Source organism: Poecilia latipinna, unplaced genomic scaffold (assembly GCF_001443285.1).
Source record: "Poecilia latipinna isolate Pla-1442-1.1 unplaced genomic scaffold, P_latipinna-1.0 Scaffold1039, whole genome shotgun sequence".
Classification (NCBI taxonomy): Eukaryota; Metazoa; Chordata; class Actinopteri; order Cyprinodontiformes; family Poeciliidae; genus Poecilia; species Poecilia latipinna.
Window position 1 is genome coordinate 259 of NW_015113655.1, and position 17,624 is coordinate 17,882.

Genomic DNA, 17,624 nt, shown 5'->3' on the forward strand with positions numbered 1-17,624 from the left:
GAGGATTTATGCAATACTTTTCTAAGCCAGGGATAAAATAACCACATAAACAATCCATTAGCTGTAATAAGGGGAGATTTAAACTGCAGGCTTCATTAGGTGCTCAGAAGGAGCTTCCCCAATAAGAACAAAGGGTCTCACCTGCCTGGTTAGCTCTTCTATTTGTAAATTTATTTTAACGTTGCAGACATCATTCAGACCAGGAAACATCACAGATCATAGAACCAGACGGTGGTTGTTTTACTCAACTTATAGTTCATTTTGCAGTGTCCTGAAAAAGTACTTTTTTGTTTTGTTGCATTTTATCATGTAGAGTTATTGGGGTTTTATGTGGGAGTTGCACAGTGAAAAGGAAAGGAAAAAGATGCAAAATGAAAATCTGAAAAATATGGTTTGCATTCATAATTACACCGATTTTCTTTTTTTTAGTAGAATAGTTGGACTTTGACTAGGCCGTTGTATACTGGTTGTGTCATTGTCCTGCCTCAGTCTAAAGACTTTTGCATTCTTATTTTTAATTGTTTTTAGTCTATATTTCCATTCATCCTGCTATCCAAACTTTAAAAATAAAAACATTATCCACCAGATTTCATAGATTTCCTTTTGCAGTGACTTTTATCTTATAAAACATTGTAGTCAACACATCCTCTTGCCTTAGCTGTCTACCTCTTGATTATTAAATTAATGCTCTCATTGCACAGTCGTCAGTTTCAGAGGAAGGCCATGTTTGGTAGGTTTACAGGTGTGCCGTATATTGTTTCCATTTTAGATGTTGGACTAAACAATGGAACATCTGTGAGGTGTGGAAAGCCTGGGATGATCTTTTATAACCCAAACTGGTCTTTATTTTTTCCTTTTCTTTATTAATTCATTCTGAGAAACTTCAGTCATATTCATACTGGGATAAAATCAGTTGGGGTTTGTTCGGTAATATTGAGATTTTTGATGGTAATTGGCTGCAGCGATGCATTATGTATTTTTATATGTGTATTTATATATTATGATAGGATAAAAATCTGGATAAATTGCCAGGAAACGGCTTGTGTGCGACTGCCTGTTTCCATCAGACATCTGATTTGTGTTACTGCGTCAGAAGAAATCCTGAAGCCGACAGAAACGACTTCTCGAACTCAAACCTGTTTCATTTCCATTTCACCAAGCTGGAAACGGGACGTAAACGTCTCCAGTTTCACTTTATTTTGTTCCTGTTACCACGTATGTTTTTTATCTGCAGTTTCTGCTTTTGACATCAAATTATTTTAAAATTCAAGCAATAAATTGTCAGCGTGGTGAATCTGTTTCCGTCCTGATAAAATGTACTTTACCCACAGAAAATACTTTTATTTTCTGTGGGTAAAAAGCCACACTTTTGACAACCCGGATCTACACAGTCTGGATTTGTCCAGTAAATTTGTCACTTCCTTCAACATTTTGAACTCAGTTTGTAAAATCTGTGTGTTTGTCTTTCATAAAGTGACTCAGTTTGAAGCTGCAGAACTCCACTTGTGTTATCTGTTAATTCCTTCATTAAAACCTTATCACCAGCCTTAATGCCAATTAAAATTGACTCTAATTTGATGGCGAGGCGGGTCCTTGTCTGTGCGCGCCACAGTAACTAGAGAAGTCTAGGCCAGATGGAACCACCTGCTCGAGTTATCAAACCACCGAAGGCTGCACAGGCCTGTTAGTTTTGTCTCTTTAGTGCCGACACCGTTTAACGCGTTATGCGATGGCACTTAGTACCGTTCTCGCCGCTAAACTGTTGAAGGATAATTTAATGTCAGCGTGGCACTGTGAGGCAGCTCATACTTCATTTTCTCCTCAGTGTAACGATGCTCTCAACTACTGAAACGTTTTCTCAGACACGTCCCGCCAGCCGGTGGAACAGAAGTCAAAGGTTAAATTGGAGGAAGAGGCGACAATCACGGCGAATGCGGCAGGTTTTACATGCTCCACTTCCCTGAGTAGGACACATGGAGGTCCCAGCGTTTTCTGAACGTGGGTGAGGATTTCTTCACTGAATTCAACCCCAAAAGATTCCACATAGAAATAGATTCATTTGAGAACGTAGCTGCGCACAAAGGCGTTCGTCGTATGTGGTCTGCAGGGGAAACTTTGGCAAACAGAGTCAGGGTCACACTGAACACTTGTGTGTGAATCACAATTAGATGTTATTGACAGATCTGCTTTATGCAGATGAAGCAGATGGCTCATGGGCAGTGAGAGGAGAGGCGGTGGATGTCGCAGGGTGATGAGCCGCCGTTCTTGTTTTGCAGCAGCTGGCTGACAAATAATGTGTCAGCAAAGTCAGGTGGACAATATTGGTGAGAACGGGCTGGACTGACGATGAGAACATCTGAAATGTCATCACGCACCTGCAGCGTTTAACTCTCACTAGCATTTTAAGAAGCAAATGTGACGCCCTTACATCTTTTTCTTTCCAGTTGTATACTATTCTGGATTTATTTTCTCAGGCTGAGGAGTGTTGTATATCTGAGAGGAGTTGTTTAGAGACCTCATAAACCGACACCCACCCAGGAGATTAAAAGTTCAATCTGCACCTGGCAAGACAAATCTTTTGGCCTACTTCATGTTGCTGGACAGGTTCTGTTTAGGAGCTTTTAAAAAGTGAAAGTGAACCAAAATACAGTATATGAGTGTAATGACAGTTAAGTTTCAAATTGTCTTGTGTTCATTATTGATGAACAGCTGAATCTGGCATCACGACTAAATGATCCCAAAGGGAAAAATATTCTTAACTTGCTTTTTACTTCAAATTGTTTTTGAGTAGAATATGATAAAGTTTATAATTTGACCCACTCTGAGTGACCTCCACATGTAGAGAACACTGCAAAAACACAAAATCTACCAAGTAATATTTGTCTAGTTTCTAGTGAACATATCTTAGTTCACTTGAAGTCAGACAAAACAAATGTTTAAGAAACTTTTTGGGAAGATGTTGGAGTTTAAGTAAACAATTACTTAATATTGTTGAAAAACATAGCTTTTCTATTGACAGATTATTTTACTTATAACATGAGAAAAATGTCTTGTTACGAGTGAAATAATCTGCCAGTGAAATATTAAGAAATTATTGACTTAAAACAAGCTCTTATATCTTGCTGAAAAGCTACTTGTAAGTCAGGTTTCTCTTATTTCAAGTTTACTAAGATATTTGCATTAGAAACAAAAATGACTTGGTAGATTTTGTGTTTTTGCAGTGTAGGTCTGCCCAGTATCTGCTAATAGATCTCAAACACAACAGAGTTACTCCGAAGAATAAGAACGCTTCGAATGAGTCAAATCGTCCAGCTTCAGTTCACCAAACGGTTTTTTTAATGGTCTTTCGTAACGATTTAAAATTATACGCTAAACAAAACGTGCACCTTCACCTTCCCTCTCTGTGTGGCTCTGATATCTCTTTCCTTTCCTCCATTTTCACTCTGTATCCTTTTCAATCCCGGCTTTGATGTATGCATGAGGGAGGATTTCCTGGAGCCCAGAGAGGGCCATTACCCAGGGCCCATTAGGCCTCTAGTAGAGCATGTCAATGACTGCTTAGTCTTGTTCTGTTTTCAAATCTCCCCTCCACCCCAACCACCAATATGTCTGTGTGAGGAGGTAAGAGAGATGATAAAATCCTGTTCTTAATGCATACAAGTCTTATTTATTCAGTTGTTAAAGCATGAGTACTCAGCTCAGGGTTATTGCGTAACGTTTGTAGTATTGTGGTTTTTCACGTGAGGATGCCGGGTCGTTGTTTAATGGTGTTGTTCTCCCATGCAGACAAGGATCGAGGGCAGTGAGTCATCATCATCAGAATGAAACGCTCTGACATTTGAGCATGAAAGAAGTCCCAGAATGCCTTGTGGTTCAGCATCTCTGGGTTTGGTTTGTGTTTTACAGGAATAGCAGAATGCAATAAAAAAAAAAAGCTATTTTCCTATTGATTCCTCAAAAAAAGTTTTTAGGGCAAGCGATTAACGAGACAAATGGGAATCAATATAAATTTAATCTAAATTATGTACTTTAAATTTTGAGTATTATTGAGCGCGGCCTTGCTTATCTGATGAGTGGATGATGATAATTTCTAGGATGAAGAAAGTGGGAATGTGACAAATAAGGCAGATAAGCTTGGAAGTCTTTAAGGTTTCCTCATGAAGCACAAATGCTTTTTGACTTTCTGCAGCTGTTTAAAAACTCGCCGCCCTTAAAGAAAAGGTGTGTGACAAGTTTGTCAGGTACCTGCTTTGCAGAGAGCTCTTGATGGCGTTTGCTGAAGGGTTTGAGTCTCGTAGGTGCACCGTGTCTGCCATTTGTGGTGGCGCTCTGGTGATGATGGTTTGATGGTCGCGGGTTGGATGCAGGTTTGTTGGTTGTTCAACACATGCAGATGGATTCTGTGCAACACATGGCTTTCCTGTGAGATCATGGAAAACCAGATGAATGTGTTGAGGTGTGAAATGTGCACATCATGCCCATAATTGTCACCAAAGACCTTGTGAAGATCCTGGCTGAAGCTGCTGAGAGTCTCATTAGTCCAGTACTGACACGAGCTGAAAGCCATAAAAATTATAGTTTAATGAACAGAGGAACAAAAAAACTAAAAATTTGGTTGAGTTTTGTAGTAACTAATTACATTTACTCAATTACATCTACTTGAGAGTAACTTGCTCTTTTAAAAGTTACTTTTAGGAGTATTTTTTTTCCTGCGCTGTACTTTTCACTTTTATTTGAGTAATTTTATTACAAAGTATTTCTATTCTTGAGTAAAATTTCTGGATTCTGTACTGACTGAATGGAAAAACTAAAAATCACCAAACACAGACCTGAGGTTTTTGTTAAAAAAAAGTTTAATAAGTTTTATATTGAAATAAACTTAATTTGGATTTTTTTCTTTTGCCTGATTTGTTTTATTTTTATCATTTATGTGAATTATTGTCATTTTCGTACTTAAATTACCAAAATTTCCACATAACTTTATATATTAGTCCGTCTGATTGTATAATTTTTTCAATATTAAATGATTGATAATTTGATAATTTACTATAACAATAACAGACTGTGTTACATAATATAAATGATATTAATGTACTCACACATATAATGGCTCCAAACAGATGTGCTTTTATACAACCATGCATCTTTGAAAAGCAGAAGTGGAGCCTCCTGCGTAACCAACCAACAAGAATGCTGCAGTGGTTTCTGAATGTTAATTCAGCATCAAATCAATTCTCTACAGCTCATATGGCGCTATGAAATGGTGCATATGTGCCATGATTAAACGTGCTGGAGTTCTGCTTGGGTTGCTTGGTAACGGGTCTGGGCCTGGCTGGGGTTGCTAGGCAACAGTACTCTGCCCGAGAAATGTGACTGGACAAATGGGAGGTTTCTTAAAGCGTTTAGTTTTCCAGACACCAAAAACTTTAACTTTTTGCCCAAAAAATGTCTGGGTTGCATTTGGGTTGTTTTCAGAAGCAGTTGACACAAATGAAAGTATAAAAAATGAGCAAAATGTGTGTTTTCCCTAATAGGTCCCCTTTAAAAATGAATTTGAAAATAATTCCTGGCATTGAAAAATTTTGATTGTAACTGAAAATATTAAGACGGACTCTGAAATAAATGTATTTAAACATTTTGTTTAGAAAATGAAACAAAATTGAAAGTGAACAAAAGGTTTATTGACCCTCTAAAGCAGCAATTTTCTTGTAGGACATAATCTACCAAGCATCCACTGTTCGCCTCTCTAATCCCGAATATTAAACCTCTGCAGTGGTTTATTTCATGTAAAGCATTTGTTTTTCCTGTCTGAACATCAGCGCAGGGCAGAGAGAAACAAAGCAAGAGGTCAGGCAGAGAACAAAAGATGGATAAGGTGGGAGAACTGTGAGATAAGCAGCCAGCACAGCTGTGTTTCTGTGGAGTGTGTAGCTTTACTCGTGACTTCCCTACAGCCCGCAGACAAGGAAACAAGGTGTGATTAATTCTTCCCCAGCCTGCTTGACCTCCGTCTGGGGGAGCGTTCCCCAGAAAGGAGGCTGCAGCCTGACGCAGCACAGCCTGGCCTGTCTGCTCTCACTGCCTGGATCAATAACAGACTGGCAGGTCAAGCTCTTCATGAGAAACTGAACCAGCCAATCTGAGGGAGAACCAGACTGTAAAACCTCTGAAGGTGGCTTAACTGGAACATGAAAGTCCACCTGCTGCTGTTAAAATGCAATTTAACTCAACAAGATAATAGTTTTGGTTTTAACTCAGAAATTAAGTTGATTTAACAACAAGAGACAAGTTGTCTAAACATTGTTTTTAAGTTCATTAATCTTAAATTGTGAGTTTTGACTTAATGCTGCAATTTAAACCAAATAATTATTTCACAATGTGCAAGAAAATAACTGCTCTCACCTAGTTAAAGAGACACATGTCTCTACTATTTTACTCACATTATCAAATTAAATACTTATTTTACTTTAGAATAATTTAAATTCTTGTTTCAAATTGCATTAACAAAATTTCTGATCTGATGATGAATTTTATTAAACATTATAATAAATTCTGTTAAAAACATTTATTGTGAACAGAACGTTATCCTCCAGCTTTAAAATAGACATTTGCCTTAATAACAAAGGAGTCAGATCAATGTAATGCACTTCCATCTCAGGAATCAAAAACAAAACGCTAAGCATTCTGGGAAATAGTTCCCACTCCACTTTTTCTTCTATCAGTTTTTTAAGTGCTAACATAAAAATTCTTGCAGGTTTGACACGATTAATAAAAAGTTAACACAACTTGCTACTGTCAGTTTATCTTTCACAAACTCACATTCAGGTTCAAAATCTAAAACTCACTAAATTTATTTGACTTAAAGAGTAGAAAACATTAAACACAACTAAATGCGGCTCAGATGTTTTGCAGTGTACCCACTGATCGTTTGTAGGACTCAGCCGTCATTGATCTCTGTGTTTTCACTGAGCGGATCTCTAAACGGGTCGGATCAATCAGCTGCAATGGAGAGTGGATTCCCTAAAGCGTTACTGGGATCCAGATCTCAGACCTCTGAGCGCTCCAGTCACACACAGCGGGCTGGTAACTAGACACATTTACAATAACTAGATAATATCGGAAAAATTTACTTTGAGGAGTATTTTATATGATTTATGTTTACTTGAGTAACTTTGTTATAAAGTATCGCTGCTCTTACTCGAGTAAACTTTCTGGATACTTTACCCACAATAACTTCACTGAATGAACAAACATGTTTCAACCAAACATTCACCAGACACACACCTGCAGTTTTTGTTAGTTTTGTATTGAAAACTTATAAAGTTGTAAAAAGAAAAAGTGTCCTATCTTCACCTCGTTTGCATAATATTTTGCCTGATTTTATTTAGTAATTATGATATTTAAGTGAATTATTTTTGTTTTAGTCTTTAAAATACAAACATTTCCACATACATTTATATTTTGATTCTTCTGCTGCTGTAATTTTTAAATATTAAATGATTGTTGCCTCACTTGAGAAGACTTTTTAGCAGATATTCTTTTACTTTTACTTGAATAAAGATGTTAAAGTAGTGCTGCTCTTACCCGAGTTCAGTTTTTGGGTGCTCCACCCACCTCTGCCTGCATCGTTGTTGGGATTATTACCTCTTTTCCACCAGGAGGCCAACTCTCAACCCCCTGGTGTTTTGTTTGCTTGGCTTGGAAAAAAGAAACCGAATCGCTCTTTAAATAAGACAAAAAGCTACTTATTCAACGCTAAATTGGAGCCTGATTATCTTTGTCGCAGCTGCAGGTAAATTTAGATAAAAGTTTGCCCTGTGCAAATTTGAGAACAAAAAGAGGAAGAGAACAATGGGTGTGACTCAGCAGAAAAATTAAGTGTGAGTCAACCTCACTGGAGGCTCCATCGCTCAGCCAGAGTCTGCTTGCTGCCATCATTTATGTGATAGGAAGGTGATGGGAAGTAACAGAGTGTAAATTAATGTGTGAAAGAAGCCATCAATTAGGGCTATTTCCCTCAGCTTAGGAAGCTCATATAAATCAAAACAAAACTCTGTCCTGTCTCTTTGCCACATTTGTCTGGAGGGAGAGTCTTGCACAATATGTCTCCAAACTTCGCAGTTTTTAGGAATTGAAGATTTTACTTGGTCCCGTAACCCCGGGAGAGAAAGCAGACAGATTTGTTTTGACTGAACGACCCGTGACATCGAGGGGGATATCTCACCGTCCGCCTCCCGTCAGGTAGGTTTCCCTGTCCCGACGCAGGCCCGTGCCCCACAGCGCTTCTCTACCGAAACTACTTCTTCCTCTTCCTCCTCCTTCTTCTTCTTCTTGTCACTGAGGGCACAAAAATGCAGCGCAGCAACCCTGCTGACTGCTGCGTGGCTTTCTGTTGCGCAGCACCTGTGTTGTGCCTCCTTGCTGACTGACCGAGTCGAGGTCGGCGCGGCCGCTGCCTCTCCGCCGCCGCCGTACGCGCTGCGAGATGAGACTCCTCCAGTCAACCCCCAAGGAAGGCCTCATGCGTTTCAGTCCGCAGCTTTTACAGGAGGACAGCTGGGACATAAAAATAAAATCCTAAGTTATTTTTAGCATCATGTCGTATTCATATGCAAAAAAATAAAAAACAAAAGAACCTCCTCTGATTCCGATTCTGGTGGCTCCTACCAGCACAACACTGGGTTATTTACTTTTTAAAATTTACATTATTAGTTACAGATTATGTTATGATTAAGTTGGACAATTTGGATATTCTAAAATAGAAATCACACACAACCAAAACCATAAATGAACTGGATTGTGACGTCTCCATAAACAAAATTCCTCTTTAAAAAATATCAATCATGATGGAAATTATTGAGCTTATTTAAATTTATTGTGCAATTTATTCATTTATTGCTTAGTGTGACAGGCTTACACATGATTTCATGTACAAATCTGATAAGTCAGGCATGTTTTTGAAGACTTAGATTTTCCCTCTCATCCTCTGATCGCTTCATGATTGGAGTGTGTGTGTGTGTGCGTGTGTATTGACCTCCACTTCCAGGGACAGGTGGGCGTTCCCGATGCAGCTGATTGCTCTCAGGTGTGAGAGCCTGAGTCCATAAGGAGCTGCGTGACGACCACTCGGTGTCTGATGGCCGATCTGAACTGGTGGAATCAAACCAAACATTCAGGCTCCATGTTGTTTTCTCTGTTTCTTTAGATCGGCTCTGGAAAATGTCTTACCAGAGTTAATACAGTTTATCTATACTGTGCCAATTCACAACAAATTATGTGTCAAACCACATGGAGCTGTTATACAAGAAAAATGAGAGAAAATATAAAGCTTGCATATATAACAGTAAATAATGGAAGTTGTAGAAGAAGAAAGTAGCAGATTGCAGATAGCACTGATTGCAGTTTTCTGGCCGATTACCGATCTTTAAGAAGCCTGCCCTGCCGATTCCGATTTTATACCATTTTTTGGGGGGGCTGAAATGTTGCTACATATGGCGAGAAAGTTGCTGAATTGGCAACAGTGGAGCAACTAAAGTACAGACATGAGCTGGTGGGTCAGTCTGTCAAACAGTGGATGATTTTTCCACCTGATCAGATCGGCTTCATATTCAAGTATCGGCCGATCACCGATCTCCCAAACTGAAGAAAATTAACCATCTATCCAAAACACATCCTTACTTTCTGAAGCCTTCTGCTTTCTGCTTCCTCCACATCTCCAGTGTCCATTAAACCAACACCAAAGTCTCCATATTTCCCAGTAAGAAGCTCAGCCTCTGGTCGTTGCCTGCAGCTCCGTCTACCTGTGAATTCCTCTCCCACACATCACCTGACAACAAGCAGGTGATGCATCTCCTCTGGATCAACAACTTCACTTACCTCTGAACCAACAGGATCTTCCACCTCTGCGCTGTTACCTCTCATAAGCCGGCTCTGATCTCATCCTCAGAACATTTCCTCCATTATTCCTGCCGCTTCGCTAACATCTCTTCCTCTCATCCTTTCAGACGAACTGACCTTGCCAAAACAGATTCCTGTTATTTATTTAATAAATGTCCAAACCTTACTACGCTCTCACAGTGGTTTCTGCATCTGGGTCAAAAAACTAACCTTGACAATGATGAGAAGAAATTGGTGGACGCAGCAGACCCAGGAAATAAAAGATGCTCTGATTGGGGAACAAAATGTAGCATTCGGCCTGGATGTGAAACACGACGTGTCACGACGCACAGGATCCTGGACAAGGTTCATAATTTCAATTAAAGCATAGAATAACGGCCCAGTCAAAGTCCAGACCTAAATCCAGTCTGTCCAGATGGACAAAGCTGGTCCAGACATATCTAAAAAGACTTGAACATGAAAGCTCCTCCAAAAACCGTTCACAGTTGAGGGGTGTTGTGTACAAACCCTTGGGAAACTTTTTAAAGGTTCAGTTGCAAAAATGTTGAAAATAATTTCCCCTTATGGATCATTTTCTCCTGCTCTGTTTGTGTAGTAAAATGGCAGAATGAACTATAGGTCGGCCAAATTTGGCTGGACGATAAATTGTCCCGGAAGTTATCGTGATAAACGATAATATTGTTGTTTTTGAGATTATTTTCAAGTAATATAATAGTAAAGGCTTATTAATGCAATAACAGATTCTCAACGATTAATCAACTTTAAATTCTAATGAATATTTAACACAAGACATTAAAAAAATAAACAAAACAGAAATAAATACAATGAATTATGATGTCTATGTAAATAAAATTATCCTTCAAAAAAAGATCTAGTTGAAACCAAAACACCAGACTGAAGAGTTTTGTCATCTGGGTTTTGGTAGAAAGATAAAAATCTTCGAAAATGGAAATTGATTTGTTTTAATTTATCATTAATTGACTTATCGCTTATTGTGACAGGCCTGACTGTAGGCACTCCAAACATGTGAGCTGTGCTCATCCGTTCAACACAAATCTCCTCCTTTTAAAAGAATGAAACATTCGCATTCAGCTCCAAAATAACGTTATTAATTCTCTTTGCATCCATTCAAACTCGTTCACTGGACCAGATGCGACAATAAGTAGAACAAATGTAGTTGCGGATCAGCCTGTGATTGCTGAATGTTTACACTCCAGTTAATACAACGGGCCCCTCCAGAGTCGAGCCTCTAATTAGCAAAATAAAGCCTTGATTTCTGCCTCTAATCCAGAGTTTGTGAAGAAGGCACAGGGGGAGGAAGAGGAGGGGGACGTCAGGAGGAGGTGGCCTGATGCGCGCCCCCGTCGAGCGCACAGGAACGGGCCGCTTGGTGAAGGAGGAAGGACCTCTGATGTGCCAAAAGATGAATCAAGTGAGCCAGAGGGTGGAACACAGGAAGTTAGGCCTACAAAATAAAATAATTAAAAAAAAAAAAAAAACTGAGGTCAAAGCTGAGTCAACAAAAGACGCAATTCTCAAACTCGCTTTGCGCATTTAATGTCGTAAAATAAGTGCGCAGTCAAATTTAACGTCATCATAATTTAGAGAGGATTAAGTTGTTTTAAAAAACATTCTCTGGGAAAAGCAGTGCGCAATGGGCTGCGCGCAGTCACTTTAGTGCGACGTTTTGCACCAGAAACTACAAATGGTTTTATTTTGAAAGCGTAATGGGGAACAGTGGCGGCGCTTTGAGCTTCACCGTGTATGGCTGTTGTTGCACTGGAGAAGACGGAGGAGAAAAAAGGGAGCGAATGTGCGCTTTAGCTGGGAGAGAGAGAGAGAGAAAGAGAGAGGGGAGGGAGGACAGCGAGTGCGCGAACAGGCAGCAGCCAGGCGGGCACATCAGCAACAGCGGCTGAGCATCTTTCCCCCGATCCTCGCCTCCTGAGTCTGCTTCTATCATTTATTTTGGTGCCAAATTTCTGCGTGGCGTGTGCGCCTCCGGCGGAGCCCCTCACAGCGCGGGGCTGAAGTGTCCAGAAGCGTCCGGCGACCGTTCACCTCCTACCGCTCACTTTCCTCCGGAGCTCGGTTTATTCTTAGCTCAGCTGCAAGAGACACACACACACACAGAGAGAGAGAGGGGGAGACTGTCTGTCCTTCCGGTACTCTCTCTTATTTCTCCCAGTTTCTTGAATATTTAATGGAAAATGGCGATCTGCGCGCAGTCGATCGGCGTTTTCTGCCTCTTCGCCGTACAAACTGTACTTATTATATGCGTCTCCACACCGACAGCCGGGACCCACCACTTCCCACAGCACTACACGTAAGTACTAAGCGCTGTTTAGGTGTAAGGGTAGGAGGGGAGAGGGAGGGCTGAAGTAGGACAGGTGGCCCCCAACAAGGCTGTGTGCGCAGCGCAGTTTACCTCGCAGGATCTGATGTTTCCTGATGCTCCGTTTGATGCAGCGAGATCAACATCAGTCCCCACGCGTCCTGTGATATAGAGACATCTAATACCGATGCTGAGAATAATTGTAAATATGGCATCGTGGTGCACAGACACGTGCTGGAGGCGGATTTTGAGAAATATTAATAGGGAGATGAAATGGAAAATGGAAATTTGTGTGGTTGACTCTGCATTTGGGAGAACATCCGACCTAAGCTTTAAAGTCCTCCGGATAACACGCACACAGATACACACATACACACACAGTGGGAATAACAGAGTATAAGTAAAAACTGATGTTTTAAACTATACCAGAAACTCAACATGCATGGATATTATGAAAATCAGGCGCTCTGATGAGGCCAACTGTTCATGAAGATGATGGTTTATTGTCAGTAAAACCTGAAACTGAAGCAGGAAAACTGAAGTTTGACTTTTGCAGCGCACCTGTTGGGAAACAGTCCCGACAACTGAGCTAAATGCAAAGCCAATTTACTTCTCCTTGACAAAATGAAGGATGAACATTGGTTGATTAAAGCATAATCTAATTACCACGTTTCTGAGGTGACTGATGCCAACACAACATATCTTTTTTTTTATTTTTTTAGATTTATTTATTCCTTTTTCTCAGTAATAATCCCTCAAAGTGCATCAGCTGCTGAACTCTGGAGGACATTTGATGAAAGTGTTTCTGATGTCAGAGACATAAAAATATATTTAAGTGGCTCCTGATGCATGCTGCTGGATTATCTGGTGAAAATATCCAGGGGTTTGTTAGTTTGATGTCCAAGGTGACTTTCAGTGCCATTGACTCAGATTAGCTGGATCGCTGATTTGATTGTTTAAGCCCAATGAAAAAAGGTGGCGCAGGAAATTTATGTCATTCAATTGTTGCGTGAAGAGCTTCCGAGTCGATTCCCTTTTTCTTTTGAACATCTTATGCCTCCCTCCCTTCAGGTCTAAGGTGCCCTTGTTTAAGTCTGTATTATATTCAGCTTCCTCTTGGGGTTTTTATACTGGGTTTTGGGTCACCCACATTACGTTTGCCAGAACTTGCTACATAATTGAAGCATGTGTGTGTCTGTGTGTGTGCAGCTTCTGAGCCAACCTATCTGAGTTTCTTATTTGTTTTGAAGGCACACTTAATTTCCCAGCAGTGCTCGCATTTTCTGAGAACTCAAATTGCGTTGTGGTAATGCTTCAGTTTATACTTCAGTGTGTTTCTAGCAGAGGGAGGGAGCAGTTTCTATATGTTTAAATGATGTGGAGAAATCGGTTCTGATAGCAGTTTTTCCTCCCCAGAAAGTAAATCTTTCCAGTGATGGTAAAATATCAACAGCAATCTTGTCAAAATGTTATTTCCACACATCAAAAAATAGTCAACCTCCTGCCCTAATAGATATTTGAGTGTGGCAGCGCGAGTGATGAGATCCATCGCAGCAGAATGGACACAGTGATAGCATGTTGCCGGCACACAGGTCTCCCATCCGAACTCATTTCATCACATTTTCTGCTTTCCCGTAATGTTGGGCCGGGCATACATCAGCATGCGTTGGGGGGAAAAACATCAAAAACGCAGGGGAACAAATGGCGGCGTTTCTACAACTACATCAGACTAGAAAGAGGCAGAGAGCAGGCAGTCGGCTTTAAAGTGCTGAACCATGAAAACTTCTTTGTTTTAAAGAAAGATAACACAGCTTTCATTACACACGAGGTCTAAAGGCGTGCGTTCAGCATCGGGCCCCAGTAGTGCATATAATTTCCTAAACAACCGTGTCCTGATATCTCTGTAGTTGGAGTTCTGCACATCTGAGACTGGAGGATGTGTTGCTCATTCGATTTAGTCCAGTAAAACTCAGAAGTCATGATAAAGTAGTTTGGAAAAGGAACATTTTAACAGATATTACTTGACTGCTTATTTCCCCCGGCGGTTCAGATGCTCCCTGTAGTTGGAGATGCAGCAGTCGAGCTTTTCCCGACCAATTTGGATCTTAACTTCTTCTGAGATTTTCATCCAAGAATTAAATGAGAAAAATAAAGTGTGGCAGGCTTTTTTTTTTTTTTAATCCAGCTGTGCCTTGAATGCCTTTAACCTTCATAGGAATGTATTTTATTTAGCTATAACATGTCTATTAAAGTGCAGGCTGTTGGTGACACACTCATTGACAGAAAATGCATTTTTAGCCAACAGAAAAAAACTGAACTTTAAACCATTTATAAAACTCAAATCAGCTGATTTGTGTATTTATTTCTATTTTGTCTTTCTTACAACGTGGGTTAATGCATGGACATAGCTCCAATTTTTACTAGCTTGATTAGTTTGATTTCTGGTTTAAATTTAATTTCAATGCTTTTAGTGTAACACCCCCTTTATATTGAGGTTATTATTGATCATTTTATTAAATATTTTGCTCTTTTTGGGCTTCTGGATAGCATTAGGGATGAATATAGTTCTCTAGCCAGCTAGATATTTATAAATGTAAACTTTTCTGCATTGCCACTGAGTTTTCAGTTTTCTTTAAAGTCTGACCTGCTGATTTCCATTTTGACCAATTCCAGAGTTTCATTTTGTAGATTGCAGCACAAAAATGATCTGCAGCTTCTATGATAGATGTATGAGTTTTGAATCCAGTGGAAAGTTGAAGAATTACTCTCATCATTCCTTATAAAGTTCATTATAATGGCACTTTCCTTTCCACTGTCGCCACGTGCTTGTAGAAAGTTTTTTATAAATCTGAAGAGTAAACTCAACTTGGCTGAATTATTTTATTTCTTTGATCAAATTTGAATATATATCTATTTGACTGAATTCTACTGAGCAAACGTCTCTGTGTCGGTTCTGTTTTTATGTTTGTTTTATGTTCAGAAATTTGTTTTGAATCAACGCTGCATAATATTTTTTTTTTCAAAACTCACGCCCCTAACCATAAATTCAGGAAGTGGATCAAAGTTCTTGTTTGTCGAGTTTTTAGACCAAAATGTTGAGTTTGTAGTTGTGATGGATTTCATAAACATCTCATTTCTACTCATTTGGTTTTCCACCATATATTTGAGATTAATAATCAACATGACCAAATTGATAAGTGTTGTAAATTAATCAATATCAGCACCACATGATCACAATTAGTTGTTTTGAATTCAACTAATATGAATGAATGATAAAATGTTCATTAAATGCATGTTTAGTTTTCATGTATTTAATTAAATCTGATTTATCATTAATTGACCTGCCAATCAATAATCAGAGCCAAACAGTTGGGAGCATTTTTCATTCATTCATTTAAACCACTATTAATTTTGATCAGCAGTTTTCATGTTTGAAACTGACCTTCTAGTTTAAGAAGTTGTTTTTTTAAAATAACTAATTTAATGATGAATTAAAGCAGAGACTCAGAGATCAGGATTTTTCTGGCTCAGATGGTTTGTTGACACATTTGTTGGCTGAAAATGGTAGTCGATCTTAGTTTTGATCTTTTTTCCATCACTCAGAGGTAATTATGGGAAAATTAGCAAATCCCAGTCTGACTAATTGATTGTTGGATCTAAAGCGTATTAAAGACCGTCTGACCTAGGTGTTGCCCCGGACTCGCAGCATCCTGCCTGTTTTCTGGCCTTTTCACAGTGAACACTCTCACTCGGAAGACCTCTTGTTTTCTCCATGACTTGTGTGATAAACACAGACAAACCGCCTCCATGTTTGGATCTGTTGCTTCCCACTCCCCACTTTTGGCAGCAAGGCGATTTTCTGCATTCTGTTAACTCGGCCTTCTTCCTTCTCATCTTCTGAGCAAATCTGACATTTGAAGATGACATTTGTTTCTGTCATCGCATTAACAGACAAGCGACCGCATTGTGTTGAGACGTTGAGGCGACTGATTGGTTATCTTCAAAAGGTTGGCAGCCGGTGGCTGGACGGTGAACGCATGACAGAGTTTATCCATCTGATTGCTGAAAGCTTTTAAACCGTTTTGCGGGCTGAGCAGCTCACATCCAGGTTGCCAGGCTGGTTCCTTTGCTTTAAAATGATCTAAATCTGGCTCCATTAAGTCATTTGTTGCTCTGCGAGAGATATACAGTGATGAGCTCCAGGCGTTTGATCTCTTAATTCCCAACTTGGCTCCGTCTAACGGAGATCAGCTCCTGCCTAGGGTGCACTTCTGTCAGACCCCAGCAATTTTATTACGAAGCCGGAGATCCAAGACGGGCTCAGTCGCCGCCGGTCCTGCCAGTCCCAACCAGAGAGATGTATGCAGGATTTGATGGGCGAAGGAGGTGCTGATGAGAAAGTTGGACATTAGCACAAGGATTCGTCCAGATAGGAATCTGGAAACATTGGCACAGACTGTGGCAGCTTTCCAGCAGAACACACTGGGACAGACACTCACTCGTTTATTCATCCGTAGTGACAGAGAACTGTGTGAGAACCTGTTCAGATGAAGATGTTGAGGGACGTGTTGTGGTTTTTGTTTTTTTGCAGGATGATTCACTGGGCCGGACGCATTGAGAAGGAGCTGGAAAAGGTTCTTCAGCACGTTACCGGAGCTCAGCAGATGAGATCGGTAAGTTGACGTCACGCGGACATGTGACGAGCTGCGTTTGCTTGCATTATTAATCAGATTCCTCTGGGCTTGGTTGTACAACATGAATGTGTGTGTGAGTATCAAGCAGAAAACAACAAGCTGTTTCATCTTTATTTACAAGCAAATGCCTTTAACTTTTATAAGATTGTCTTTCATTTAATGATAAGTCGACAGAAAATGGTGGACGTTTTAAGTTCTGATGCATTTAGTGAACACAAAAAAACTGATCTTTCAGTGTTTGAACCGTTTATAAAAGTCAGTCAATCGATTGGTAAATCTCTTGTAATACTCTCTTATTTTAGCACATATGACATTCAGCTCTAATTTTTATTAGTTTGATTTCTGGTTCAATTTAACTTAAATTTAATTACAGTGCTTTTTGTTTTGCGATTGTTGCTCTTCTTATTGCACTGTCTGAACTTCTGGATAGCTTTGGGGATGAATGTAGTAACTGTGTCTGCATTTGAACTTTACAAGAAATACACATTCAAAATTTAGATTTAAAGGTGTAATTTATTACAAATTATGTTCAGGTTTGCAGCTCACGATAGTTAGATTTATTTCCATGATGAAATCATAAAGTAGGTATTGGGCTGTGTAATTTTATAGATTCCTCAAAGTATCAATTTTTCATCTGCGAGTATCGAAACATTAAATCTTTGCGTTTTATGTCAAATCCACGACAGCTATCACACATG

At 39.6% G+C, this 17,624-nt stretch overlaps 1 protein-coding gene across 4 annotated transcripts in view; it reads left to right on the forward strand.

Moving 5' to 3' along the window:
- The first annotated feature begins 11,651 nt into the window (after nucleotides 1-11,651).
- The window catches only part of LOC106959036 (voltage-dependent calcium channel subunit alpha-2/delta-2-like), a 210,323-nt gene continuing 204,350 nt past the window's right edge, over nucleotides 11,652-17,624 (forward strand). For 3 of the 4 annotated variants that reach the window (XM_015051294.1, XM_015051295.1, XM_015051296.1), the window contains exons 1-2: nucleotides 11,652-12,223; nucleotides 16,824-16,905. In XM_015051294.1, coding sequence (XP_014906780.1) covers nucleotides 12,108-12,223; nucleotides 16,824-16,905 — 198 coding nt within the window. In that variant the 5' untranslated portion in view covers nucleotides 11,652-12,107. The remainder of the gene's footprint in view (nucleotides 12,224-16,823; nucleotides 16,906-17,624) is intronic. The other variant, XM_015051297.1, reaches the window with a different exon arrangement.